The sequence below is a fragment of the Falco cherrug genome, chromosome 1, assembly GCF_023634085.1.
Source record: "Falco cherrug isolate bFalChe1 chromosome 1, bFalChe1.pri, whole genome shotgun sequence".
Taxonomy (NCBI): domain Eukaryota; kingdom Metazoa; phylum Chordata; class Aves; order Falconiformes; family Falconidae; genus Falco; species Falco cherrug.
In genome coordinates, this window is record NC_073697.1 from 115136087 (window position 1) to 115163572 (window position 27486).

Here is a 27486-nt window from a genome sequence, read left to right on the forward strand (position 1 = left end):
CACTAAGGGCCCTTGGCAGTCCTCCTTGCTGCCTTCCAAAATGAAGGCCCTGAACAGGGCACAGTCATGGGCACTCTGTGGCATAGAGGCATGGTAGAGTCACCATGGAGTCCTTAAAATGGCAAAAGATGACACCCAGCAAAAAATACATTCCCAGCTCAGGCTCCTCCACTGCCTTTACTTTGTATGGAAGGGTTGTGTTGGGTACCTGGTTGGGCAGAAAATGGTTGGAGGCAAACGGCTGTCGGTGATGTCAGGGACCTTTTCCTAGGGACTCCAGCCCTCTTCATTAGTTCACCTGTAAAGGAGCCAAAGCTTGTCTGTAACCGAATATCTGAAACTTCCAAAAGACTCTTATTCTGCTCCTGGGCCATCCAGTGTCACCAATCTAAGCACGGAGCTAAACCTGTCAGACCAAAACAGAGCAACAGTCTTTAAGAGCCATCTGCAGTGACCCAGCACAGAGTAGCTCTGCACAAAGGCTTGAGAGCAGGCCAGGGAGAGGTGACGGGATGGCAGGCAGGGTGCTGCTGGAGCAGCAGCGTTTGGTGCTCACTCTCTGGATACTTCAAGGCAGCAGGCACGATTTAACACCTCTAAAGCTGAGCATGAGTCACTTCCCAAGAAGCAATGCTTTAGTGGCTGCTTGGCCTGACCTGTGCCCTGTAAGCTGGGGATACAAGTGGGATGGAATTCAGCAGCAGAACCATGGGTGCTCCCTGACCCCAGAGATCTACAACCCTGACCCAGCACGCTGCAGGTCAGCCCAGCTTGGCAAAAGCAAGCTCCTGTGCAGGAACAGGCTGTGCTTATCCTGAAGACCACTCTTCTCTCAACACTGCTCCATATGCTGTCAGGAACCATAATCCCTGCCTGGGGCAGAAAGCTTCTTTTGCTTTGTACTTGTCAAGCATTTAGAGGTGGTGCAGTCAGCAACGGGAACCACAGGTGACAAACATATATGCTATAGAAATGCCTAGGATCCAACAGAGACTTAGCAACAGTTTGCACCTCTGAAAATACATAAGGTAAGGGGCCTTCACAAGGGTCTTGGCCACGCGAAGGAACCCTGGAATAATCGCTGTTGGCCAGATGCTGCAGTTTCCCGGGCAGAAGGTCTGCTCAGAGGTGAGCAGCAGCTCAGAGGCGGCATGTCCCCCTGTTCACCCAGTTCCAGAGCACCCTCCAGCCCTGGGGCACAATGCCAAGGAGGAGCAAGGCCAATCCTAACGTGGCAGAAGAAACCGAAACATGCCGATTCCCTCTCCAGAGCGCAGTCCCCTACAAGCACCAGCAGATACATTCCCGAGGAAACATCACCCTCTCGCGTCCAATTTGAAGCTAGCAAGGAATGCTTCTAAAAGCGGAAAAATCAAGCAAGCCGCCCACATCGCAGAAGCTGTATGGTGGCCGTTTGGCTCATTATTCTGGAATTTAGAAAAGCAGTCTTCAGGCTGTGGGCAAGGGGCTTAGAAGGAAAGGGTAGAGGACCTGCCCTCCAAAGCATCTGCAAAAGCAGCAAAGGAATGCACAGTACTGTTATTGTTTTAAATTCAATAATCAAGAGCCCCAGCCCTACATGGAAATATTTAGGAGCCTACAAATTGTAAAAGGTGAAAAGCACTGATTCTATGAAAGCACAAGTCAAATAACATGTAAATGAGTTAACCTTGCATACTAGCCTAGCACTGAGAGGTCTTCATGGCTGACACTTGCTCCTGCCAGACTACCCAGCATGAATCGCAAAAGCGGGAAAGGATCAGGGCAGAGGAATTAAATAGTAATAGCTCTGTTGTTACCAGTCTTCTGCTGTGAACAGCTGAATTTTTATCAAAATCCATTATCTTAGTGTGTCTCCCACCCATGACATGCCTATGCTTTGCTTCCAAGCACCTGCATCACTTTCTGCGGTCCCAGCGCTATGCATGCCCAGGTACGAGCTGCACCACACACAAGTGCGCAGGGGAACTGTCACCATGCCATCCCATGACCCCTCCTGGGTGCCAGTTGTGCTTGGGATGTTAACCTGCCGCTCAGCTCTCACTTCAGACACCAGCTGTCATCAGGAACCATAATCTCACCTTCCTTTGCATTCTTACTCTGTCCTTAACCCTTAGCAAAAAGCTGTCTACGAGCATGACCTGAGGAAGGCAAAACGGCTCCCCTCAGAGCACGTCCCCTCGGCAGGCCCAGGGCTGTTTCATTCATTCCTATCTCACTTAATCGTTAAGGTTTCTGCATGTGGGTTTTATTTTTTGGTTTGGAGGTTTTTTATTTTCCTTTTGTCTGTGGACATTTCTACATGCTTGTCCTATCAGATGTAGTACTAAGTAGTAACTCTTCAGGGAGAGTTACTGCATCTTCTGATGTGTTTGGCTGCTTCATTTCATTTAGTCTGCTCACTAACAACTGGGGTAAAAATATTTCCTGCTGTGACATCCAGGATAGCTTGCTCATCCCAGGAATGCACAGGATGCCATCTCCATTTCACTTCCCCTTGGCATATTTCTGTCCATCTCCTACAACTACTTACAAAGCAACAAACACACAAGCAGTTTAGCATGAGGGGGGAAAAAAATGATAAATAGCAATAAAATAGCCTGCTGCAGAAGTGATATCTACAATGTGTATGTCATTTAGATTTAATCAGGATGTTAATATGCATTAAATGGTATTTGAGAATTTCAGATGTATTTAATACAAGGGGATTTGCATATCTACCACCGAGTTTTTAATCCCTGATAAATGTGTATAATAATCAATTATTCAATGAACATACAGAGTTCGCTGATTAAATCTCAATTATAAAGGCAAGTCTTACCCACTATTTATTATGACTGTTCTCCCAGCATTGCCTAATTAAGCCATATTTGATTATGGGGTGAAAAACATTTATTGCAGATACTGTGGCTCTGTAATTGATGTGTATCTGTGGCTTGGCTGTTAAACCTTAATAAATACATTTTAAACAGCTAATTATTTAATTAGCAACAGCCTCTTCCAATCTCAGTGTAAAGCATACTGAAGTCCTTTCATAAAAGTCCTAATAGGAATGAAACCACTGGAAGCTGCTTCATTGTTTTCACCACTCTCCCCCACGTGCCAGAGATGCTGGGATGCTCCCAGTTCCACTGCCAATGCTTTGAAAAGAGACACTGCTGCACGGGCTGGGATCCCGACCAAATTGTTATGTGAACTGTTTGCCTGTTATAGTTCAGAGAAAGGACTAGACTGTATCAGGAGATGCTGTGTTTTCTTCTGTAGGACATACCAGCTCCTCGGGATCTTCTGCTGCAAGCATCCTGCTGTTTCTGACTTTAATGCAGCCCAGAGGTGCACTTCTCCACTGTAGACAACTGAAGGTCAGCAAGAGGAAGCTTGCCTAAAGTGTATTTGTATCACTTGTTTAATCATGGGGTTTTGAACTCTGTAGTTTCTCACTCATCTCTTGAAATGTTGGCAAAGTATTCTAGATCAAACTGGTTTTAGTCACTAATTGGCCAGTGGTGTAAGAGGCAGCTGCATGCTGTTCCCTACCTCCATTTAGCATAGATCAAGAGAGACGAAAGCACGGAGCTTTTGTAGTATTTCCATGGCAAGGAGCCCTTTTGCACACAGAAGCTTTGGCAACTTCTGGATGTCACCACATCAGGTGCCTTAAGGCTAGTTTCAGCCTTTGGTACAGCAACCTGAAATGTTGCTCGAAAATGAAGACCTCTGCACTGTGCCCCAAGATTTGTTTGTTCTCCTCTTTGTGAGAGCTTAACTCTTCTTCCTTGCTAGATCCTTGTACCAGAAAAGCTAGTACATGAACAGTTATAGAAAATGGAAAGGACAGAATCTGGACAAACTCTTCCGATTTACACACACATACCCACAACACCAGCTGCCAAACAAATACACACATAGGGTAGACATGTTATAAGAAGAGATTCAACAACTGCTGAAGCTCAACAACTCTGTCTGGTGCTTGTCTGCAAGATCTGAAAATTTGTAGTTAAGTCTACTAAGCTACTGTCTTTAGCTTGTGGTTTAAAATAAGCATTGCTCTAACAGTTTTCATTTTCTTCAGATCAAAACATTCAACCTGCTCTAACTACTCAATGCTAAAAGCACTTTACTAGCTCATGTCTCTTTAATGCATTTGCTAAACTGAAGTAAGATTTGCTATTGCAAAACGAGTGAGATACAATCACAGCAGATTCCAGCATAAGCATATGAAGTTAGAAATGTTTTTGCTAAGAACTAGGGAAACAACCCAAGCACTTCTCAGAGCAGTCTGCAAAGCAAGTCTGTCTGCCTTTCCCAGGTGGGACGCCTCATAGCAAGTGATCTTTTAAAACTGCATGATTTAATTACCCATTGTTTCCTACCAGAATTATGTGCTTCAGTTTTTCCCCCCTAGAAGCCAGAAATGGTGAATGTTTGTTAAAAAATATCTGAAAAGGAGCATGTCAAGCACCACCCCCCAGTCCCTGCCAAAACCTGTTTATGTCCTCTGCAGAAACTGTTTCTCTGGTTTGGTATTTTAGGTACCAAGCACTGGCAACCCCACTGGTCTTGCTCTACTGAATCCAGTAGAGAGGAAGCTATGCACCAGGCTGTACATCATCTCCCCAACATACTGTTCCAACCATGCTGGTGCCTCTTGTTCTCCTTTGTGTCAAAAGCAGAGCACAAGAGAGATGACAAACCCTCTGAGCTGCTTGTATATAGGGATCCTGTAACAGTTTTTCTTCATGTCAAACATCCTGGTTTGTTTGCTAATGAGTAATCAAGTATGATAGATGAGTTAGCATCTTCAGGAACTCAGCATGGCCCTTTACAAGGAGCCAAAAGTAATAGTATCATCATGTTCTCAAATTTGGGGGCCATCTGTTTTCTGGCCCTAAACCCAAGTTTTATAGCAGTGAATAGTACACCTGCCTTTCAGGGGATGTAAAACATCCTTAGCCTCTTTAAGCAGCATGTCAAGTGCTTCACAGTCTCTGAAAAATCAGGCACTGCAACATATCACATCTAAATTTTGTATGTAAAAACAAGTAGTGAATACTAATAGTTTAAAACTCAGCTTGAATTGGTTCAGTATTGTCTGTTTTGTTTCAGTGTCTTAGAAAGAATTACTCAAAGGAGAATACTCTCATATTTTTATCCTGTGGGTGAATATGCAGAAGCAGCAGCAATCTATTACACACTGGGGTTAAAGGCAGGCCCTTTGGGGTAAGGCAAATACTGAAAAGAAATAGAGCTACCTGCATCACCCACCCATGCCTGATGGTCAAATTACAAAGATTTCTTTGGAATTGGTTCATCTTTTCCAGTTGTAAGCTTATTTTTCCTGGGAGGAAGACTGCAAGTTAAAGATCTATCATTAAGACTAATCTTCAAAAGAATTTTAATGAAGCAGAAATGCTAAATGTAGAAAATTACAGAGGTTTCTGTTTTATCCCTGGTATCTAAATCCTGTAGGCAACATGAAAGTCACCGAAATACTTCGAAGCCTGAATAATGCAAAATGTACAGATGGAAATCTTCCTCTGATGAATATTTGATAGGAACAGGCTCAGTACAGAAGGTGGGGAGCACATTCACACCCACATGTGTCTGTATGTACATGCAGAAAGCTCTAGAGATTTACACGCTGCCATTGACATGCAAGAGCACAGCTGCCAGCTTCTGTCTTCACTGCCCAGCCAGCGAGCACATCCTCCTTCTCACTACAATGCTCACTGGCAGGTGAATCAGTCTGTCCCTTGACCCTGTTTGCGTATAAAGACCCTCCACATGATGCATTTACCTGCTCTGTCTTCAACTGCTATAGGTGTTATGTTTTCTTATTAAGCACAAATTCACATCTCACTCATAACTCCTTTGCGTTGCTACCAGCTCTACATAAGATTTATTAGAAGTCTGTCTCCTCGGGCAGCAGCACCTGCAAGACCCCCTTTTTTGGGGCCAAACCCTACTACTGATATTACTCAGAGTAGTTGTTTGCCTGACACTCCTTGTTACATACTGTATTTTTAGCACAGCTCAGTACCGGGTCAGACAAGTTACAAGGAAATTAAACTATAGCACAGACTTTATGAATGATGCCACCAGCAGGAGCCTTCAGGAGCAAGCTGGGGAATCACCTAACTCTGGATGATCTCGACCTATATAGAGCTGATTGTTTTTTGGCAGCAGAGGCATGAACCAGATGACCTCTTGGAGCCCTTTCTAGCCCTACACTTCTACCAGCTGTGATCTTTGCTGGCCGTAGCCCGTTACTTCTACTTTAACATCCTTCAAGATGCCTCTTTCCATGCTTTAGTAACAGCCTATATCTTTTTCCATTCTCTTAAAAGGACGTATTTTTAATAAGCCAGGGTGTTCCCTCCCTCATTAATGGACATGCTGAGGGGAGTGGCAAGTGGTGTCTCAAGCCAAGCATAGGAAAAGATATTAATAAAACCTTAATACTATTACACCATTAAACACCAATAAGTAACCAGGGGGTTTCCTGTTAAGTATTGATGCCAGCTCCTACTATAATATGCACCATTTACATTCTTTTTAACATGCTTTTACAGACATGAAAAAAAGCAACAAGTAAAACTATTTGAGACCACAGAATATTAAGTACAGATTTCCTTCTAATAGCCTCTGGTATTTCCTTTTCCTCCAGCTGTAAATAATCTCATAGTAACAACCCCTCTACTCCTCCTTCCCCAACTAGCCAGGCTTTTTGACAGTGTTCAAGGGTAGCTTTAACTGCAATGGCTGTAGCAAGTTGAAATACCTCAGAGCTAATACTTGTTCTTGTGGTTCTTGAAGACAGGTATTGTTTTGTTGCAAAGGAAGCTAGTAACACACACAAGCAGGGAGGAAAAGAGCAAAGAACAAAAATGCAGCTTCCAACTTTTACAAACTAAACTTGCTGCTGAGGAAATTTTGTTGCCAACGTAAATGTTATGAAAAAATTCACAATGCAATGACTAGCTGCTCAGGCGCTGCATGTGCCTGCCTTTTTGATTGTAGGCTTGCAGCATAGTTGAAAAGGGTAAAATTGTCTTAGGAGCTAATTTAGACACCTGTTAGACAAAGGACAGTCACAGAGAAAAAAAAAAAAAAAGTGATGTACCAGGGAGCAGATGACAGTTGATAAGCAAGACCCAAGTTGCTGCATCTGAGGCATAACAGAACTGTAAAAGGTTATAATGTCGCCTCATTTGCTTGCTGATGTGGTTGAGACCACTTCCAGAGCAAGCACGATGCAAGCTCAGAGCCATACCGGCTGCTGGATTTGCTGGAGACTGGAAAAGTACAGCACCTTCTTCCAAACATCACCACACCTTTTTCAGAGCAGAATAACACCTTCACTCCCTGCCTTTTCCAGACAACCCAGTGACTGCAGCTATGAACTTCTCCTACTCTTTTCCAGGATGTCTTTGCACTGACAATTATCACAATTTGTTCAGCTTCAAAAATTCATTGTATACTTGCCCACACAAGCTCATGTTTCATGCATTTAACACAGCGGGGTAGCACATAGAGCTGGCTTGTTTTGCTGAGACCAAGCTTCTGCTGAAACACAGCAAGAGTGCTTCACACCCCCCTCTCACCAGGTTCTGCCCCATGACCACCCCAGCCTGCCTCAAGGAGGTAATGTCAGCTGTTTTCCACCAGGATTTCTAACCCAGAGTTATAGGACCTGTGAATGCTAAAAGGACATACAAAAACCAAAGAAGGAAATGTAGGACAGAACCAGAGAACATTTTTGTACAACTTCTATAATTGAGCTTTAGATCCGACAAGAATAATAGAGCACTTACATAGCAATCCTGGCTGCTAGCTCAGACAAACTATTCTTCTCTCTTTCTGCTCCTCTGTCTTATATCATGAATCCCTGTGCACCTAATGAAGCTCTGCTGCATCTCGTTACCTGGGCTTTTAAACGGCAGGGAACCGAAAGTGAGGAATTAGTTTCCTGTCTCATGCTGCTTTGAAACAGGCTCTATACCTAGCTGTGCAATGCAAGGAAATCAGAGTCGCTTAAAGAGGAATATATGTGTAGCTGAGTACACTTAAAATTTGCTATGAAAAAGTTACTTCAAACAGCAAATCTTTTGACTAGCAGAGGACATTTCAGAACTGATAATATATTGTCCAAGCAGATACAAATAATCTTCAGGCTGGTTCATATATGACTCCAAGAACCTCTTTCATAAGAGCATGTTAGCATGAACCTTTGGATGATCTGCCAGCTGGGCCACCTAACAGCTGATGGTATTTAATAGCAAAGCATGAGTGTCAGGTCACAGCTCAGAGCGACTGGTAGGGTCTGTAGTCAAAAGCAGTCCAGGTCTGCAGGCAGAAACCTCAGCAGATCAATGCACAAGCGTAGCTGCAGGAAAATACTTGCACAGCTCTTAAATGCACTGAGTATTGGATAACATGTTTCACCTCACATTGTTAATCTACTCAGTCTTGGGCTCGTGCCTGGTACTGCAATGAATATCCTTGCTTTCCCTATAACCAAACACAGTGGCTGAACATCTTTGAACCTAGAAGACAGTGAGCTACATATGTAGGAGCATTTTTCCCATCCAACAATGTTTTAAATCACTAAAATAGCCCAAAAAAACCACAAAACAAAAACAAAATACAAGAAACTAATGCATAAATTCTTTTCTAGTCTCTGTCTCTTAAGCATCTTCTTTGTTAATACACCAGACTGCTGTTGTTCCCTGTCTCCACATTGTTGGACTGGCAGCTTGTGATCCTGCATCGTGCAGGGTGCATCTACCCAGCATTGAGATAACATGGCTTTAACCCAGCAAGCTCAGGCACTGATAACTGCATATCTGAGACGTGCTGGAGCTCAGTACACCCCAGATGCCAGCGGATTTATTCAGGACCTACGCAAGTGCCAAGCCATGCGAAAGGCCATGCTGCTGCATCAGTAGTTGAGCACTGTTAGCTGACGTGTCTGCATGACATCTGCAGTGCAATACCCAAATACCCTGCAGTACCTTCCCTGCGATACCCAGGCAAGCCCTAAGCACAACAATATATTGGAAATGGTCTAACTGTGGGCGCAAGAGTTGAGCCCAGAAGGAAGTTACGGTTGCAAGAGCCAGACCGCTGCTAGTATCTGAACTAGCAGGTACATGCAGGAGAGATGTACAAGTGCAATGTAGAAATACCCAAATAAAGGGATGCAGCATGTGAGCTGAAAGGCTCTTTCTCTCAGCAGGATGTATAAATGGTCATAAATATTGTATACCAAATAGAGAAAACCTCAGATCATACCATTTGTGACTGACGGAACAAGTCCACTGCCTGATAATATGTTTTGGTGACAGAGATGTTACAGTCACCAGCCTACAATGTGCCACTGTCACACGCCAGAAGTTTGGCTGGAAAAAAAAAAAAAAAAAAAAAAAGTAGGTATGTTGTAAAATAAGGACGTGCTTTCACGTAAGTCTTTGTGCTAGGAAGGAGATGAGTTCAAAGATTAAAAATCAAACTCTTTCAATGTGAAGCAGTGAAAGTGATGTCAGCTCACAGCTGAGCAGGTTTGATTGTCACGTTACCTCCTCTACTTCATTCCATATAATAACAGAATAGAAATATGAAAGACATGTTTATGTTGGTGGGCTTGCATGATACGCAAGAATGAAAACTGCTTTACTGCCTGACTCATCCCCTGACTTGCTGCGTGGCCTTGGTCCAGTGGCATCAGCTAGTACCTCAGCTTCTCTCCTTTAAACTGGGAAAAGCAGAAGATTGAGCTCATTAGTGAATGCATAATCCTCTGAGCAGATCAAGCCCTATTCAAATATTGGCCATTGCCAGTAAGACTGCAGCTCTGCCCAGATTGCAGGAGCTAGCAGAGCTGAACGTGGCCATGGTAAGCCTGCAAGACATGTTCATGTACTCATGCAGTTCTTTATTATGATCTGAACCCCGTGCTAGACATGCACTTGTTAGTAAACCACATGGAGACCACTGTTGACACAGACTGGTCTTGGGCCAGCAAGAAGCATTTCTACTGACTAAGCTAATGGCCACAGCCAGCTGTAATACAGAGCATAGCGTGTGACAGTGATGGTGAGAGACTGCAGGCCAAGTCACTCGCTGATGGCAGCTCAGAGGAGGTCTGCCAAGGCTGTGCTCTGCAAGCTTCTGCACCTGAGTTTTGCTGCTCTGCAAAGCAGCGCCATAGCCCTTCCTAGTACACAGGAACCACGAACTTCTGCCAGAACATTACCATGAGTCCATCTCTCCGGGTGGTGATAAGCCAGACCCCTGCGCAGCCCACCCTGTGGCAGTGCTGACTGGCGGATAGAAATGTAACACCTCAAGCATCCCTGCAGCAGCCAGACTTCTGCATCTTAACCACAAAGACCACATTTTTTTTCTTGAGGCCTGAGAGCAGCCTAAGAGAAGCTAGCTGAAGAAAGCATGTTATTAATGAATATACCAAATTTTGGTAATGAATATAATTATTCTTACCATGACTATTTCTGCCTCTCTTTTTGTTCCACTGAAGTGGTGCCCTCAGGTCCAGGTGTCAGAGCTTGCCATTGAATAACTAGCATCGAAAGAATAGGCCACCTCTGCCTCCAGCCAAGTGCACTAAGACTATTCACTAACTTGCCATGACCATAATGGTGAGATTTACTAAAAAAAGAACCAGGAGGACATCCTTTCCAGGATGGATCCCATCTTGTTGACCTAACTCTGAACAAGTCTAGAAGTTGGAAATCCTCAGTTTGGACTGTTCATTTGAGTTGGTGAGCTGAAAACCTCCTAGAAACTCTCCTCTATTTCCTGTTTGGTTAAGACAGAAATATAATTACCTATTTCTGCATGTAAAAACCTTATTTCCAAAACAGCTTCTGCAAGGGAGGAACATACAGTTCTCTGAAGAAGGTCTGGTTTTATTTTTAGCTGTGATAGTCATTACGAATGTAGTTTCTTCACCCACAGTGTGTACATACATACATGCACGGTTTCTTGTTAACGGCTGTTTTGGAACCTTGAACCGATTTTGTTTTTTGAAAGAAGGAGTTTTGAGTCCAAAAGCTTCTACTATCTAGTGACTGACTGCCACCCCTTTCAGGAGACTCACCACAGAAGTTTGTACTGCGAGCACTATAGTGTATGGGAATAGGAGTAGCAGAGAAATCCACAGAGAAGTTACGGAGTGTTTCTTGAGTAAGTTTCTTTCCCAGAAGTCACAGATATTTTGGCAAAATGTCATCTCACCATTCACTCTTAAAAACTGCTTAAGAACATAGCTATATACCTTAAATGTCATTCACCCACAAACTTGCTGTCAGTTATGTCTCTGAACAAAGATAATATGATGCAGGTACAAACCATGAGCAGTAAACTGGCCTTTGTGGTTTCTCAGAAGGCTTGTTGAAGTGCTGTAAGGCAATATGTGTAGAGAAAGAGCACCCCCAGAAACAAAGCCCTCTCTGTTTTCTGTCATATTGGAGCAGAGTAATAAATTCTGCCATTTGAGAATGAAATGATTCCTCCCGTTGATAAAACATTACCTGTACAAGTAGCCCCAGAGTAAGTATTTACAACTTATATGAGAAAAGGCTGCATAGTTTAGCCCTCCATGTCTTAATGGATTTTTAGATGCAATACTGGCTCCTGAATCCCTGAGATCAGCCAGATTCCTTGAAGAAACAAACATGTAGTTTTCCACTGTGTTAAGAGAAGATGGACCAAATGTCTCAGGGTGGCATGAACTGCTAAGAGACATGAACTTGAAGGCTTTCCCAGAGAGTCACCTGCTTTATTTCACTTTCTTGAATGAAAAAAATTAGGAGCTTTTAATATTAAGCCTAAACCCTCTGCAGGTGAGGGTATTGCAGCCAAAGTAGGATGCTCTGGCTATATAAGAGGATTAAGATCAGTGATGTATTATCAGTGATTTACCAAAAAGTAAGTTAAAATCTGTTGCGATTTAAAGTGGCATTTGGAAGATTTCTTGCATGCTGCACATAGCCAGTATACAGCCATTACTGAAGCATTCGAAATAGTGTTAAAAATCATGCATGACAACACAAATATTCTTAAAATTAGATGTTGAGCAGTAGAAGAATTCATTAACTAGAGCAGAAGCATATCAAACAAAGATGTCAGATTAAAATAATTGTACTATGAAGGCATTTCCAGCACTTCAGAGCTGTGAACTGTGTGAAAACCGAATCTGTGAACGGGAAAAAAATGCATGTTTTCCACTTGACTGTAAGCTGACTGCTAATACCTGATTGCAAGCTGAGTGTTACATAACATTCAAAAAGAAATTAAATGCCTGGAAAAACAAGTGTTTTCAAAAGATTGTATGCTGTGAACGGAAGTATATTTTTCACTAACACAGGGACCTTGAGAAATCACCAGTCAGTAGCTTGTCTGCACCAGAACCAGCAGTGCTGGACATATTTTGGTCATATCCTCCATGTAATAACAGAACATCTCCTGCCTGAGTTACTGGATGGAAGAATGATCACAAGCAGCAACCAGTGACAGACAGGAGGAAGGAAGTAACTCCAGCAGGCTTTAGAAATGGGTCATGCAGTGCTTAAAACTGCTATAAGCACATAAGCATTTGCTTGCAGGATAGTCACTAGAAATAATCCAGCATGCTACAATACATCACAAGCCACAAGAAGAGGAGAACCTACTTCTACCCCACATACAATCCCCTTGGAAAACGTTCTGTGGCTCAGCTTGGCTTACCAACCTCCTTGGCATCTGAGTTCAAGCATGTACTTGTCAGAGGCACCTTAATCAAAGGGTTAAAATGCTTTCCTCAGTCTATGGGCTCCATCAGTGGCAATCTATACATGCTGGCTGGTCTCTCCAGTTTTTCAAATAGCCAAAATATTATTTCTGATGAGCCCTCCCTGAGAGCTCAGGCCAGGCCACTCCATATAGAGCTGGCCCCTGGAGTCACTGAGCATAGCTCGTACCTTGTCTGTTATGTTCTCTCTGCTTCTGACAAACTCTCCTCACTCAGCTGCCTCGGCCTTCTCCATCCCTGTTTGGTAAAGCCTGACCCTAGAGCTGCAGTCCTGATCCCCAACCCAAAGCTGCTTTGCTGCCAGCTGCCATTTCTGTCGTTTATTCCATGAAACGGGGCTGAGGACCTCACTCATACCCTGATACCATGGGCACTGCTGCAGGTCCTGGCCCAGCCTCAGAGCTTTACGCTGCACTTCCCACCTCTCCTTGGAAATCATTTATCTCCCCAGTGCAGGGACAGGAGACAGAAAACCAGCAAAGGCAACAGGACCAGCCCACAGCAATTCTGTCTTCAACTCGGGAGGTGCAAAATTCAGTCTGTCTCCCTTCCAGGGGGGCTCTGAGACCATGCTCCACCTAGGACCCCTCTGACCTCCTTGAACAGCCAAACACCTGACCCTTACTCTGACACCCCTGAGCTCATTTCTCAGCATCCCTTCCCAGCAGCTCATTCACTGCTGCTTGGGTTAATTGGGTTAATTGCAGGGCTGATGCTCTACGCCTCTACATAGATACAACTCACAAAATGTCTCACTGTATGTTGTTTCCCTCACTGTATTTTGTTTCCCTCAGCTCTTGACTTTTTGGGGTTTTTTTGTTTGTTTACACCAAGCCAAAGAAACCACCTCCACTACTGTTTCCTTTCACATACTGGGTTGTTGGGTTTTTTTTTCACAATTGTGGCCACACTTGCACAGTAGCAGTGCTACAGAAAGCCGACCTCAAATGCCAGTTTGCTCATCTTGAACCTCCACATGTTGTCTCTCTGGGACTACTGCCCTCTTCTATTAAACCTGCACCTTTTTTCCAAAATGAAAATATGACCAACAGTGGTTGAATACAGGCACTTTAGCTCCTAGAGCAGTATCTAATTTGTTAGAGTATCTTCCCCTACGCCTGCCCCTGACAGAGGCAGAGGTGGTCTCTGTGCTGTGGGTGACATCTGGGCTCGGTCCCCTTGGTCTTGCCACTGCCCCCACGCCCGGGTAAGGGCAGCAGTGCCCGGCGTGGGCAGGGACATGCATGGCCTCACCCCGGGGCCTACCCCAGCAGGAGGGGACGCTGTGGTGACAACAAGGCAGCCAGCTGCCCCTGTCGGCCCCTCCTGCTGTGGGGCAGCAGCAGCCTTCAGGCGCCATGTGGGAGGCCTCCTTCTTCCATCCTGGGAGGAAAGCGGCCCTGGGGGGACCCTGCCAGCGCCCTGGCCACGCAGGAGCGGGTGCTGGGATACACCTCCCAGCAAGGGGCTGCAAAGCCTTCATCATCCCTCAGGGCCTTCCCCCTGACCCCACTGCAGACACCATTGTCCCCCTGGGCGGGATGCGCAGGACAGCGAAGTGGCAGAGAGGCTGGCAGTGCCCCCAGGGTACCTGCCCACGCCATGGGCACCACAGGGCCTCCATGCACCACGGCAGCGGGGCCTGGGCAAGTGGCGAGGGGCTGCGCTCACCAGTGGGGAGGGGGCAGGTGAGACCCCTGTGAGGGGACAAGGGACCCCACTGGGGCTGGGCTTATGGGCGCTTTAAACAGGGTCAACAGCAGTGAGGTGCCATCTCCTGCTTCAGATTTAGCAAACCCCATGGCCTGCAGTCGTCGCAACCGGGTGCCAGGTGCCATTTGAAGGATGGGCTGAGCTTCCCCAGTGCCGTCTGCTGCTTACCCACCTCCATTTGACATTTTTATCTCTTCAGGAATTTTTTTTTAGCTGCTAGGAAGAGATTGCATGAATATACACCATCTGAAGTGTTCTATGGTGTTTTCTTCAGTGACTAGATTTAAAATTAAAAAATAAAACTCCCACATGTACATTATGTAAATAAAGTGGAAAATAATTATTACGTTGTCTATTAAGGTGCTGTTAGGAGCAAGTTATACTGCATTTTGCAAGAAGCCTCTAAATCATTCTACTTTTAAAAAAGAAACCAAAACACTTGAAGAAACAGTTCATTCAATAACTATCATTCATTTGCAAGATATATGAAATAGTCTTTAATATGTGTATAAAAACATTGAGCAACTGTACAAAGCCCCAGCCACAAAGAGGATTTTATTTGGTGACAGCTACACGAGGACGGCAGGGTCTGCGATGGACAGGGCACAGCCCTCCCTGCAGCAGCCCCCCGGACGAGCATGCTTCTCCCTCGGGTCTGGCACACGGCATTCCGCGCCCGGAGGGAAACGGGCTCTCCCAAGCATGGGCTTGGCTGGGCAGCCAAGATCTGGGCAGAGCTCACCTCCAGGGAGGGAGGACCCCCTGTGCCAGGCTCTTCTCCAGCCACGCACTCATCAACAGCAAACCGGCCCTAATCCCTCAAAGAACTAAACAAATACATCAAAAAAGAAAAATTCTAGTTTCAGCCTGACCCCAGAATCCACAAGCCAACCCCATCAATCCTGCCTCAGAACAGGGCAAGCTGATATTCCTCTGGGCACACAAGATTGCTGACTTTGCACAGCGGCCATGGCTCTGTGAAACCAAAGCACCCCTGAAAAAAACTGTAGCCCTTCCTTAGCTAGAGTAAAGTTAAGCCCACCGTAGTGACCTGTTCTAAGCCATTACTAAACCAAATTTAGTTCCTACTTACCTGATGTGAGTTTTTGATAAACTCCCACGGTAAGAGTGATTTTGGATCAGACTCACCCATGGCCAGATTGGAACGCAGGCTTTGTCCCAGATTAGTTCCCCTGGTACTGTACGGTGTGGAGTCACTGACCTGGAGGAATACGTCCTGCTCTGTAGTCCTAAGACATCTGGAGCTTGAGACAACAGCAGCCCATCACAGATATTTCTGCTGTCCCAAAAAGCTGCCATGCCCCAAATCTAGTAATTTTGTATGTCAGCCACATCAAGACCCATACCAGTCATGCCACTATCTCTGACAGAGGCAGTCATTCAAAATCCAAACTTGACTGCACGTCCCTAGGGCCGTTACCGACATTTGTCCAGGTAAGCCCACGTCACTGATAACTCACTCTGCCACAAAGTTTCTGAGGTCTCTTCAGAATAGATTTCTTCTCTGTAACTTTTCGAAGCCCTGGGTTAATGGTTGGATTTGATGATCTCAAGGGTGTTTGCCAACCTAATGATTCTATGATTTTATGATTCTATGAGTAGTCTTAGCTACCTGAGCTCTTGGACAGACCCACAAAGATTCATAAGAAAACTGTAATCCATTCATATGTGGATGCATTGTGTATTATTGAACAGGCATGTTATGGTCTTTCTGAGCACCAGACCAGAAGAAAGCAAGCTCAGAACCAGACCTCTCCATCTATCCCACCTTCCCTGACATGGTTATTTATCAATCAAATAACTCCATATGTTGCATCTAGCCAAATATATAGTCCAAAAATTCTGCATTCCATACTAAACTGCAGACACATGTACAGGATACCTACATTTCTCTACATTTTCTAGACATTAAAAAAAAACCAAAAACAAACAACAAAAATTTACAAGTGATCAAAAAAGCAGAAACAGCTTTGGAAATGAGGCAGTTTTTTCTTTCCGCTGAAGAAGGCAGGTGATAGTTCAGCTTGTTGGTTCTGCTAGCGCATCAGCTTGCTAAGGCAGCTCTCAGAGACCTGTAAAGGAATGGTCAATCCCCATATGGTCCCAGCTGGCAGAAGCTTAATCGTTAATGATGTAAGCATTGGTTTTCACCAAGGTGTTACATCTAGAACGGTAAGACATATCTTCATATACTACATTTGGTTTTCTTTTCTGGAAATATTTCTTCATCTGCAAAACAAAGCAAACAAGTATTCAGAACAGAGCTTTAAAAGACCCCAACCAAGGATTTGATTTACATCTTAGGGGTTCACCTGTTTGAAGTGGAAATGTACTTTTTAAATTCCTCTCATAACCCAATGAGGTCTTAGAGGATTAGATGGGAATTATCAACCTATTTATTTAACTTTCTATTGTCAGTCTGATGTAATTTCATGAAAAGTTCCTTCAAGAGTTGGATGGAACCGTGGGCCCAGCATAAATAAGGCTTATCCACAGCTTGCTGCTGATAACACAGGAGACCAGTTCCCACAGGGCCTCTTGGCTTTGCCAGAATGATATTGTACTACTTGTTTTTAGCAGTACTGAAGCCATACGTGGAGGGACCAGATAGTAGCCTGGTTGGTGACTCATACTCTGTTGATTCTGGGTAATCCCTATGGTGCAGAAAGATCTATCAGAGACAAATAATTTCTGGGAACTTTCTGCAGAATATGAATGTAAATAATCCCAGTCAAGGAAAAATTTCTTGGTCACCTTTCTTTCTAGGACAGGACAACATTATTTTTCTAATGCTACTTTCAGACATTAGGCTGACTGTTTGTTGTCCTTGTATCCCCCTCCAACCATTATCTCCCACCTGTTACAAGATCGGTATATGTAGCTTCATTCCCAAATGGAAAAAAAAAAAAAAAAAAAGGCAGCAAAACAGGACAGTGAGGTACTCTGTTCAGAGAAATACATGCAACACAGGGCTGCGGTGTTGACTGCCAATTTTACAAGCTTACTTGGTATTTGTTCTCAAAAGGCAGACTATGTTATTTACTGGGTTACAGAAACATAAGATGACAGTTTTTACTGCTGAGAGTTACAGCTGGGAGACATTAAACAAGGGCAAAGAGGAGACAATAGACATTCATGATTCCTTAGGTTTATCAAATGTCTGCTTGACTCAGTCACTATTTACAAATAATATCAAAGGCACCTATTCACTCAACCTGGATTCAGTTTTGCTTTGGCATGGTAACAACATACTTACATCGACATGATACAAGCTGCAGCATATCAGTGCAGAAAACAGTAGCGCTACCAGGATGCTAAGAGTATAGATGCCCCAGGAACTACTACTGCAGTCTGTCTGCTCCGCTTCTGCATGTAAAATTATATTATTAATATAAATATGAAGAAGTGGAATTCTATTTTTATTATGAAAAAAATATTTACTGATCAGCAAGAAATCAGATATCAACAGCATGCTACATAGCCAGAATTCTCATCCCATTAGTATTCTCACTGGCATTCCCTGTGCTCTTCTAGAGGCTGGTAATGACTGCAGGTGGCATGTGAAGAGTCCATGAGGAGCACTCAACAAAGGCCATAGCTTCCATGGCACTGATCAGAAGTAGGACCACACACGTAACGGAAACAAAAGATGTTTTACTGCAGTATTACAGCAACGCTGCGGGTTCAGCCGGGAGTACGTAGGGATTGTAAAACAGGTAGGTTTGCAAGCAGTACAGACAGAAGTAGGAGGTTACTGTGATCAGAAGTATATACACTGAGCAGAACAGTGTTAGTGGAAAGGGTTACAATTCTCTAAAACCTCAATTAATCTATATCCGAGTAACACAATATCTGGTAATCACCCAATTTCTTTGATGTGCAGCCGTTGTTTTCCCCAACTCACATTACTGAGTTGTTACACCAGTTATGAATGAGACCACAGACTTTTTTGAAGACTGCAGATAGATCCTTTGCAAGTCTTAGGGCCTATGTAAACCTTATTTTAATTACCCAAAGTTCTCATCAAAGCCCAATGCACAGTATTAAACGGCATCAGTAAGATCAAAATCAAGCAGTATGTTGCTGGTTTTGTTTTCAACTTAGCAAATGGTTACAACACCATCCTGCAGGAGAATTAAAACCCATGTCTTTGGAATTATGCTTACAGTGTGCTCACTGTATAATAAGGGTATGTGAGATCATCCCTGCTATTATCTGTGGTACTTTAAGAAAATGCCTGAGGACTTGTTCTGTGCTCCCTAGTGTGACCTAGTTTAAACACAAAGGCTCGCTATAGGGAATGGTTTCTAAAAGACATTTATGTCACATTATGGTCAGAGAACAGATGCTAAAAATACGGATTCATTTCCCCAAATTGGCAGATTATTCGCAGACACATTGAAGTGTTTGTGGTCTGATTTTGACCTTTGGGGTTTTTTAAGATGCAGGATTATAGCAAGCTTTCTCTTTCATAACTCCCCGCTGGCTGTACAAGGCAGGTAGAAACGTAGTGCCTGTTTCTGTGTTCTAGTACAACAGGGCACAGAGGAGTCTGAGCACACTCTCCGAACCTTCCCAGGTACTGGAAGAAGTCTAGCCATGGGTTAGGGCTCTACCTGTCCTGACTGAAGTTCTGCAAGCTTTTAGTCCACCTTTTGTATTACAACATGCCTATAATTACTTATGATTAAAGAAGGAGAAGGATAGTACCTTTAATCAACAGCATAGTGCCACTGCCGTCTGCTGAGATGGAAGAGAAATTTTCCATCACCACAGCACATACATATATATCACTGTCATTTTTCCTTAGGTTGTGTAGAGTTATCACTATTTTATGTTCTTCCTTTGAATACTCCAAGCGATTAGCAAAACCAGGAGAAATACTTGTGGTCTGATTTGAAATATATAGCACTCTTTCAGGCTGCACGCGAGTCTTGAGCAAGTAGATCTCTTCATCTTCCTGCGAGCTTTTCAACGCACAGGTGATGTTGATCGACTGGCCTTGCTGAGGATTGACGTAGAGCGGTGACTGTTCAATAACTCCACTGGTTCTAGCTAAAAACAGGAGACATTAACGGCTACCACATACTTAGCGCAGTGCATTTTAACGAGAGGAGCAAATACAGAGGTCAAAGACAGAAAGAACAGGTCACAGAAATTTGGGTAAAATGATTTTTTTCAAAGGCTACCTTTACGCATGTGTTGAAAAGAAAGATACATTTCAGTACACCCTGGCATCTTTTCCTGCCCCGGGATGTGAAAGTAAGACTGACTTAACAGGTTTACCTGGTTGTAAAGGGTCTCACCTACCTAAACAATAAATTTACTGAACTCTTCTAAGGGAATACAGAGCTTCGTCAGCTTGCCCCTGAGACGTGGCCTGTTGCCTGCTTCTCAAGTGAGATTAAGCCATAGAAAGATCTGGGGACTATCGGTCTGGGTGAAGTCATACAATGTGGGTGCCATCAATGTTGAAAATGGTCTTCAAAAAGCTGTTATTGACAGCTTGCTGTCCAGCTGGGCAGACACTTCATTCAATTCCTCTGAGAACAGGCTTTGTTCCTTTTGACATTATCATTAACGTGGACGAAGGAATGAAGATAGAATTTATCATATTCGCACAAGAGAGAATTCTGGGAAGTTTGTAAGTATTTTAGAGAAGAGGATCAGAACCAAGAACAGATAAAGGCATTTTAATAAAATAATTTGGAGAAACAGGACATAATCAAGAAGTTGGAATTCATTTGGGAAAACACAGTCAAGAAGTTTGAAAAGAGAAGCCAAAAGGAAGGACATTATAAGTTTTCATAGCTACAGATGACTGCTACTGACCCATCAATTAGGTTTTGCATGCCTTAGGGACAGGAAAGGAAGAAAACCTTGAAAACTTTTGGTAAAGGTATTTCAGGTTAGATCAGGTTACTCATCAGAAGGGTAGGTACATAGAGGAATAAGCTGCCCAAGAATATTGTGGATTCAACTCTCTTCTAATTAAAAAAAAAAAAAAAAGAAAAAAAAAGAAAAAGAAAAACAAAAGTAAATTAAATGACAGAAAATTTCTTCCCCTAACCAGAAATGATTGCCAAAAGGAGCATTTGTGCCCATTCATCAACTGTTTGTTAAGAAGAGAAAAAAAACAGATCTATCAGCTTACGCCCAACTTGCACGCCCTGCCTGACACTAGTGTCCCAATTATTATTGATTTGTCATTTAAGATTAAATAGTAAAAACAAAAGAGATTTGCAGAAATTCCTACCAAAAAAAAAGGCTTGTTGTTTTGCTAGTTACTTAGAGAGATCTGATGATGGTTTTGGAAAGCACTGCGGGTCTGCAGTTTCCAAACTGCAGCAGCAACCTATGACTTATTGTCTACATGGGCTGCAAAACCTACAGCTAGGATTAAATTAGTCATGAATTGATGTCCTAGGGGTTTTCTTGGGACTGTTCTATCTAATGTGTTTTCTTCATCTTTTCAGGGAACAGACCCACACTTTCCTTCAAATCAGTATGTTGACTGAGCAGAAATGAGTAAAATTCTGTCACTCTCCCTCCCATTATGCTTTCTTCCAATCTTTGATTTAAAATATGTATCTGTATTTATTAATTCATGACTCAAAAGGTGAAATACCTTTTACCAGTACTATGGTTGTCTTCCCACTCAGCGTTTTGTGGTGGTCTTTGCTTTTAACAAACTTAATGCATAAGTAGATATTGGAATCAGATTCCTGTACATTGTGCAGAGTTATCCTGAGATTCCCTCCTTCCATTGAATACTTGGTGCGATTAGCCAAAGCAGGAAAGATATATGAAGTATTCAGCTTGGAAACATATATCACATTGATTGGCTGTATGCTAGTTCTCAAGTATGTTCCCACTTCATTTTCTGAAACTTTCATTGAGCAAGTTATGCTAATGGAGTCTCCTTCCCAAACACTGATAACGTCTGCTGACTGTTCATTTTCTTCACCTAAAAATAAGAAAAGCAATTGAAATTACAGTATCAGAGTTCTTCTTGATCTGTTAACATCAAAATAGTTTTCAAAACCAACTACTCTATCAACAGAACCACTCTGTAAGACTGGACTGTAGTTTTGCTATCCTGTAAATATCATCTTGGCTGTCCTGAAACCTATCGCATCTTTCATGATCATTGACCTGTGCAACTCAACATCTCTCCAAAGCTTAAAAGACCTTGCGAAAAAGTGGCTTCTGTTGCTCACGAAAAAAATATAGTCTGCTCTGTAGATTCCCAGAATGATCCATCAGTTCTCAAAATAAAAGGTTTACTGAACTCAGCACAATAACTGGAGCTGGCTGAGGATCTAAATCTGAAATTCAAAGGTATCAAAAAGGCAGAGTATGGAAGAAAATTACAATTTTTTTTAGAAAGAAGGTTTTAGCAACATCAGGAAACTGGATAGTGTAGCCTCATAGAAAGAGAAATACAGAAGGTATAACTCCAGCTTATAGTAAGAAACAAAGATATAAAAATATATAACAAGACCCTGTGAGTTCTCTAATGACTTTAATATCCAAAGAAACTGAACAGTAAGTGCTTGTGCAATGTATACCAAGAAAGAGAGGGATCAAATGGGAAACGCCTAAAAGAAATTACATTAAAAGCAAGAGAAGAAAAATTAAATGTTGGTTATTGCATATCTAGGACAAACATAGTATAGAAAGGGTAGAATTATTCAGTGTTGACAAGCAAATTAAGGATCCCTACATACTTAAAACTATTTTAATAAGGGAACAAACACAGAAGTCAAACACAGAAAGGACAGATCATGGGAGTTTACATACAGTAGGTCAATCCATCCTGACCAGACATGAGGACATTTCTCCTACAACACTTAAGAAACAGAATTAAGGCAACTCAGGAGTTATCAGCAATTACCTTGCAAAGCGGCAGAGAAATGGGTGATGAAGAAAGCCAGAGAAGCACAGAGCACTCAGCCTTTACAAGCGGGTAGGGAAAGCTCGGGAAATTAATCTCCATCAGCCTAAAAATCAGTACTTCTAAGCTGATCCACATTTACATGATCTAAGGACCCACGCAGCTAATGATAAGCAGCCATTACCCATCAATTGTTTAATCCAAAAGACTGAGGTAGAAGTTCAAAAGTTAATTTATATTTGAAGAAATCGGTATTGACTTCTCAACAACCAATAACTAAAGAATGGCAAAGACACCCAAAACAAATATTCTCATCAGTTTCCCTGCATCTTCTTTCCAGACATGTTGATTGATGGATAATATTTTTTTCCTAAGGCACCATCCTTTCCAGTTATTGTCAATAGTCGTGGGGGGGAAGGACTGACTGTTTGGACACATCTTTTTCCTCAGCCTGTTCTCCTTAGTATGCCGCCAGCTTGTATTCTCAATAGCCACGACAACATTTAGCACTAGATATTTCTAGTAAAGTTTTATTACCTTCAATAATAAAGCCCCTAGTAAATATCAATAGCCATTTCTATCCAGTAGTGAGCTCCCCCATCAAGCTTAATGGTACAGATACAGTTCATGTTGAATTACTGGGAAAACAGCTTCCACTCTTTCTACAGAGAGTAATTTCTGTGTAGAAAAGAAAACTTCTGATCACAATAAATTTTTAATTTTTTTCTAAAAAATAATTCAATAATTTCAGAGAATGTTTTTAAAAGTTCCACCTGGTTTTGCTAATGGGGAATTTGCCAGGAACCTTTTAAGATGATAGACTGGGGCAGGGGGGAGCAAGGAAGAAAAAATATTGAAACTTGTGAAACATAAGATCATCTATGATGTACGTACCATTTTGGCCAGGGAAGCACAGGAGAAGCAGAAGAAAGACACACACAGTTGGGAGACACGATATCTGCAGCATTTTCAAAGGTCTTTTTAGTTGTTCTCTATTATCTCACTGATGAGTTAAAGACCTGAAGAAAGGGTTGTGGGCCACAAGTTGGCCTGACCTCTTCCAGCTACATCAGCTGTCTACTCAAAGAAGTTAGCAATATGCTTCTTTTGCCTTAGTATCACAACAAAAGTGACAGAGAGGGGGAAGAGAGATTTCTCTTGAGAGGCGGATCTCGGGTTTGATTTCACACTTAAAACGCCCACCACTTCCTACTGCCAAACAACCCCCAGCCCTGAGGGCAGGATTAGAGTCCGTACAGTGAGCACCTACCTTCCCTTTACAGTCAACTGAGAAAAGGCAGGCTCAAAGTTGCTGTTTACAGTGTCAAAGTCAGGCAATTATCTCCCAGTTGTGGCCTTACTGGAAATGCAGGCACTTGGTACAATCAACTCAGTCTGTCAGTGCTCCCAGGCTGCCTGGCTGGTGGCTGCAAACACAAAAATCTTGGCTTTGTAAGGAGCAAGTAGATGAGAGATGCTCCATTACTTCAGGTATACAAACCCCGCTCACAAAACTGCAGGTCTGATCTGCACCTTGGCAATGTCAAAGTGCATCATTTCCAGGCAACAGTATGGTACGTACCTCTGGCGTGCCTCCTGGTTTCACATTTAATAACGCATTTTCTATAGTGTCTGCAGTACACCAGAGCTGCTAACCACCAGCTCGGCTACAATTCACATGCAGATCCAGCTCCCTCCCTGATAGGATGAAAAGCTCTTCCTGCAGGCAGGAAAGAGGGTGTTCTCGATGTGTTTCTTAAATGCTTGAAAGCTTAGAAATTTCATCAGTTACTGTAAAGAAAACAGATTTCAGGCAGGTTGTGAAATGAGCTTTCATTTCTCTGCAAAGCTCACTACGGGGTACAAAAGAAGATGCCAGGAGACATCTCTTACTCCCGGTCTTTGCTTTTGCAATATTTAAGTAGTGAATCATCATGACAACAATACTGGATTATAAGTTTGGGAACCATGTGATGGTGATGCTTTTAAAAAGAGATTAACATGTCAAATAACAATACAATCAACACAGGGTTATCCATGAATAGCCAGGTTTTAAACTAATGTTTTATTGTGATGAGTATAGTAACACAAAACAACAACAACAACAACAACAACAAAATCAAAGTGAAATTGCAACTATCAAATTATGGCATTTGGCAAATCAGACCACTTTGTATCTTTAGTAATTTTTTATTTCATTAGCAATTATTTGTCTATATTTGTATATTGCAAAACAACACAAAGCAGTTGCTGAGAACGAACACTGCAGATCTTTAAAGCTACCTTGAACAGTTTTTCCTGAGGCATGGGATGATTGGTGTCTACCAGCACAACACGGCTCAGGAGGGGCAAAGTGAAACAGTTGCTAGTGATGCCTCTGAATATCACAGTCTGCATATTCAGTACGAAGAAGAGATATAAATGAAAGTGTGCTTGTGTGAGCCGTAAAAATGGGTCTGAGATTTATGTCTTGTGACTAATTTAGCTAAGGAACTGTCACTGGGCAGAGGTGTCCATAGAAACTTTCTCCTCAAAACACACCCAGCTCTCTGGCCCCAGCTGGTGTTAAAAAGTAGAAATTAAACCTGCACATCATTCAGCCTGAATCCCTCAAGTTAATACAATGTGAGTTCTCAAGTGTCACTTTGTTCCTTCTCTGAAGAACCCAAAATCCGAGTTTATACCAAAACCACCCAGTGTCAGCACCCGATTTAAATACCATATATACACGCACACATAGATTTTTCCACACGTGGACGCATTTGGTTTTCTCATTAAAAGGTCATACAAAAGAACTGCCATGGCCTTCAATGTTAAGATGGTATTTTTCTAGATAGAGGAAGATAATGTGTACCTCACTGGAAGTCTCCAGAAGCACAGTGGACAGATTAATCGCGTAAAATGGAACACTTGGCACTTCTTCAGAGACACCCACAGCAATGACTTAGAGCAGAGCGGAACAGAACCAAAAGCAACACCCATGACAGCTGCTGTGGCGCCAAAAAGCGAAAGGCCCATACCCGCTATGAGTGCTCTTTTCCCAAGCTATAGCAGCAGATACATTATTTCCTAAAAAAAGTATGGCTTTTATCTCAAACCAACCTCTTCCTCCCTCCTTTTAGATACACATCTACACCATCGCAAGCTTACAGAAGCCCTCTTCCAGGAAAGGACAGGAACTGCAATTGTGCTAAGGCACTGTATAAAAAGTCTTTTTCCTTCTATCTCTAAATCCTTGCACAGTCTGGACTCTTTACAGGTAACCTTAGCTTTGGCTTATTGGATAAGCATACAACATTCATCATGTTATAACAGAGTTCACAACTGGATCAGTCAAAATAACATTCAGTAAAAAAAGTCTTTGAATAGCTGGGGACTGTCACCTCTTCATAAAGTTTTGACTGCATTACACCACATTAAAATTGAAAAGACAAAATCCAACAAATAAGCTGAGAATCGATTTAAAAGGGTATCTTAGATCAGCATGAGTGTAAAGCCTCTACTGGGGAGGGAAAAAAACCAACCTATAACAACACTAGTCTCCTGTGCCAAACAAGAGCCAAATTTAAGAACAGAGGCTTTTCTGTATTTCTAAAATTAATTAATAACATTTTTTTGGATGTCTTTCATTATGAACCTTTCCCTTTAGATCTGACTGTAGCAAATTTCAGGAGTCACACACATTACATCCTTTGAGATTTCCTGCTGCAAGTTTCAGCAACAGATTTATGGGTAATTAAAGCTTGTAAAAATGATTCAGCAAGTATTCAAACTGTTTTATGGATCTGCTTTTCTAATTGTGCTGCTGCTGTTTTTTGCTCAAAAGCCTGATGCTAGATTAGGTCTAATGCAAAGTTTTGAGGATTTCTTCAAATCAAGCATGAACAATAAATCATTTGAAGCTGACATACCACCTGTGCACTACCAAATGGGGATCCCTGAAGTGCAATATTCATCACATGCTGTCTGCACACAGGATACCCAAACCTGTCTTCAGATGCAGAAATATACTGTAGTCTTTTCTGATAAGGAAACGAAGTGGGCACATCAATATGCTTTCCCACCCACTGGAATCACTGTTGAAAGTGTCCTATGTTAGAATTGCCAGTATTATGACCTAGTCTCTCAGGGAGATTGACATCATACTTCTTTTCAGCCTGGAAGGGGCCATGGCTTCCATGGCCCAATGCTGTTTCTGAGGGAGCTGGATATTGCCCTCTCATCCACCCTTGCACAGGAACAAGAGGAGATGTCCTCAACCTGCAGCTGGCTGCAAAATCAAATGTCTGTTCAAAAGGTCAAACCCCTCTAATTCAACAAACCAGTCACCTGTACAAAATGCTTTTTTAGATGTAAAGACCACCCAGGAGTTAAAAAAATAAAGACCTATGGGCATGCTATCACATTACAAAATTGAAGACATGCAGAGAACCTCAGGGTTCAACACATCCTTATTGAGCACAAATACAGTTCTCTGAAGAATTTCAGATGAACTGATAGTTTCAATCATGAAAATCATTGAGAGAATTCAGCTGGTTTAAACCTGTGTGCTGGGCCATCCACACATCTTGCAATGACTGCTGTCCTGAGCAAAGCACCAGGAAAGGATGGGAGATCCAAGGAGCTTTTCATGTCACTTGTGAAGGCCTGCAGCTGGACAACTGTGGCAATCACAGTCCTCAGTGAACATGTGGATTTGATGAAGGTACATTTGTGAAAACTACCATGAGGTCTCATATAAAATGAGGTCTGTTTGTCCAGCTGCATGTTGTACACCGTTACTGAGGAGCATGCTGCTGGCTTGGAGGTCTTGTTTGTAGAAGTTTTTCAGGCACAAGGTTTTACATGTCAGGATGCCATCTGGTTTTTCTAACAGCTGCAGAATTGAAGGAAAAGTATTTGTGAGGCCACCAAAGGCACAGGATGATTTCAGTGAGAATTATAATCAATCCAATTGTATGAGTTTAAGCTTGGAAATCTCGAGTGTGAAGTTCTCAAGGCAGCTACTCTGTCCTATCCGCTCCTGGGCGACCCCTTGCTCTAA

The 27486-nt window shown here is 42.7% G+C and overlaps 2 protein-coding genes across 10 annotated transcripts in view; both read right to left on the reverse strand.

Annotated features, from left to right (window-relative positions):
- Nucleotides 1-14993: 14993 nt before the first annotated feature.
- On the reverse strand, nt 14994-23574 carry LOC102046743 (uncharacterized). 2 transcript variants are annotated; one of them, XM_055722146.1, is made up of 6 exons: nt 23337-23557; nt 22980-23120; nt 21174-21512; nt 19256-19600; nt 17802-17911; nt 14994-16774 (listed from the first exon to the last, which is right to left on the reverse strand). In XM_055722146.1, the coding sequence occupies exons 3-6, from the start codon at nt 21439-21441 to the stop codon at nt 16664-16666; spliced, it is 834 nt and encodes a 277-aa protein (XP_055578121.1). In that variant the 5' UTR covers nt 21442-21512; nt 22980-23120; nt 23337-23557; the 3' UTR covers nt 14994-16663. The 2 variants fall into 2 exon arrangements, with proteins under 2 accessions (XP_055578121.1, XP_005433362.3); XM_005433305.4 differs by lacking the exon at nt 22980-23120 and having other exon boundaries at nt 23337-23574.
- A 914-nt stretch (nt 23575-24488) lies between these two features.
- LOC114018089 (uncharacterized) overlaps nt 24489-27486 on the reverse strand; it is a 35704-nt gene continuing 32706 nt past the window's right edge. For all 8 annotated transcript variants that reach the window (XM_055722201.1, XM_055722177.1, XM_027816694.2 and 5 more), the window contains one exon: nt 24489-27318. In XM_055722201.1, coding sequence (XP_055578176.1) covers nt 27312-27318 — 7 coding nt within the window. In that variant the 3' untranslated portion in view covers nt 24489-27311. The remainder of the gene's footprint in view (nt 27319-27486) is intronic.

Bases quoted from the DNA above. Each gene is read 5' to 3' on its own strand.
- LOC102046743 (XM_005433305.4), bottom strand. From the start codon at position 23,409: ATGCTGCAGATATCGTGTCTCCCAACTGTGTGTGTCTTTCTTCTGCTT. The intron at 21,513-23,336 runs GTACGTACATCA...TCTTATTTTTAG, and splicing joins GTGCTTCCCTGGCCAAAATG to GTGAAGAAAATGAACAGTCA. The intron at 16,775-17,801 runs GTAAGTATGTTG...TTTGTTTTGCAG, and splicing joins GCAGCTTGTATCATGTCGAT to ATGAAGAAATATTTCCAGAA.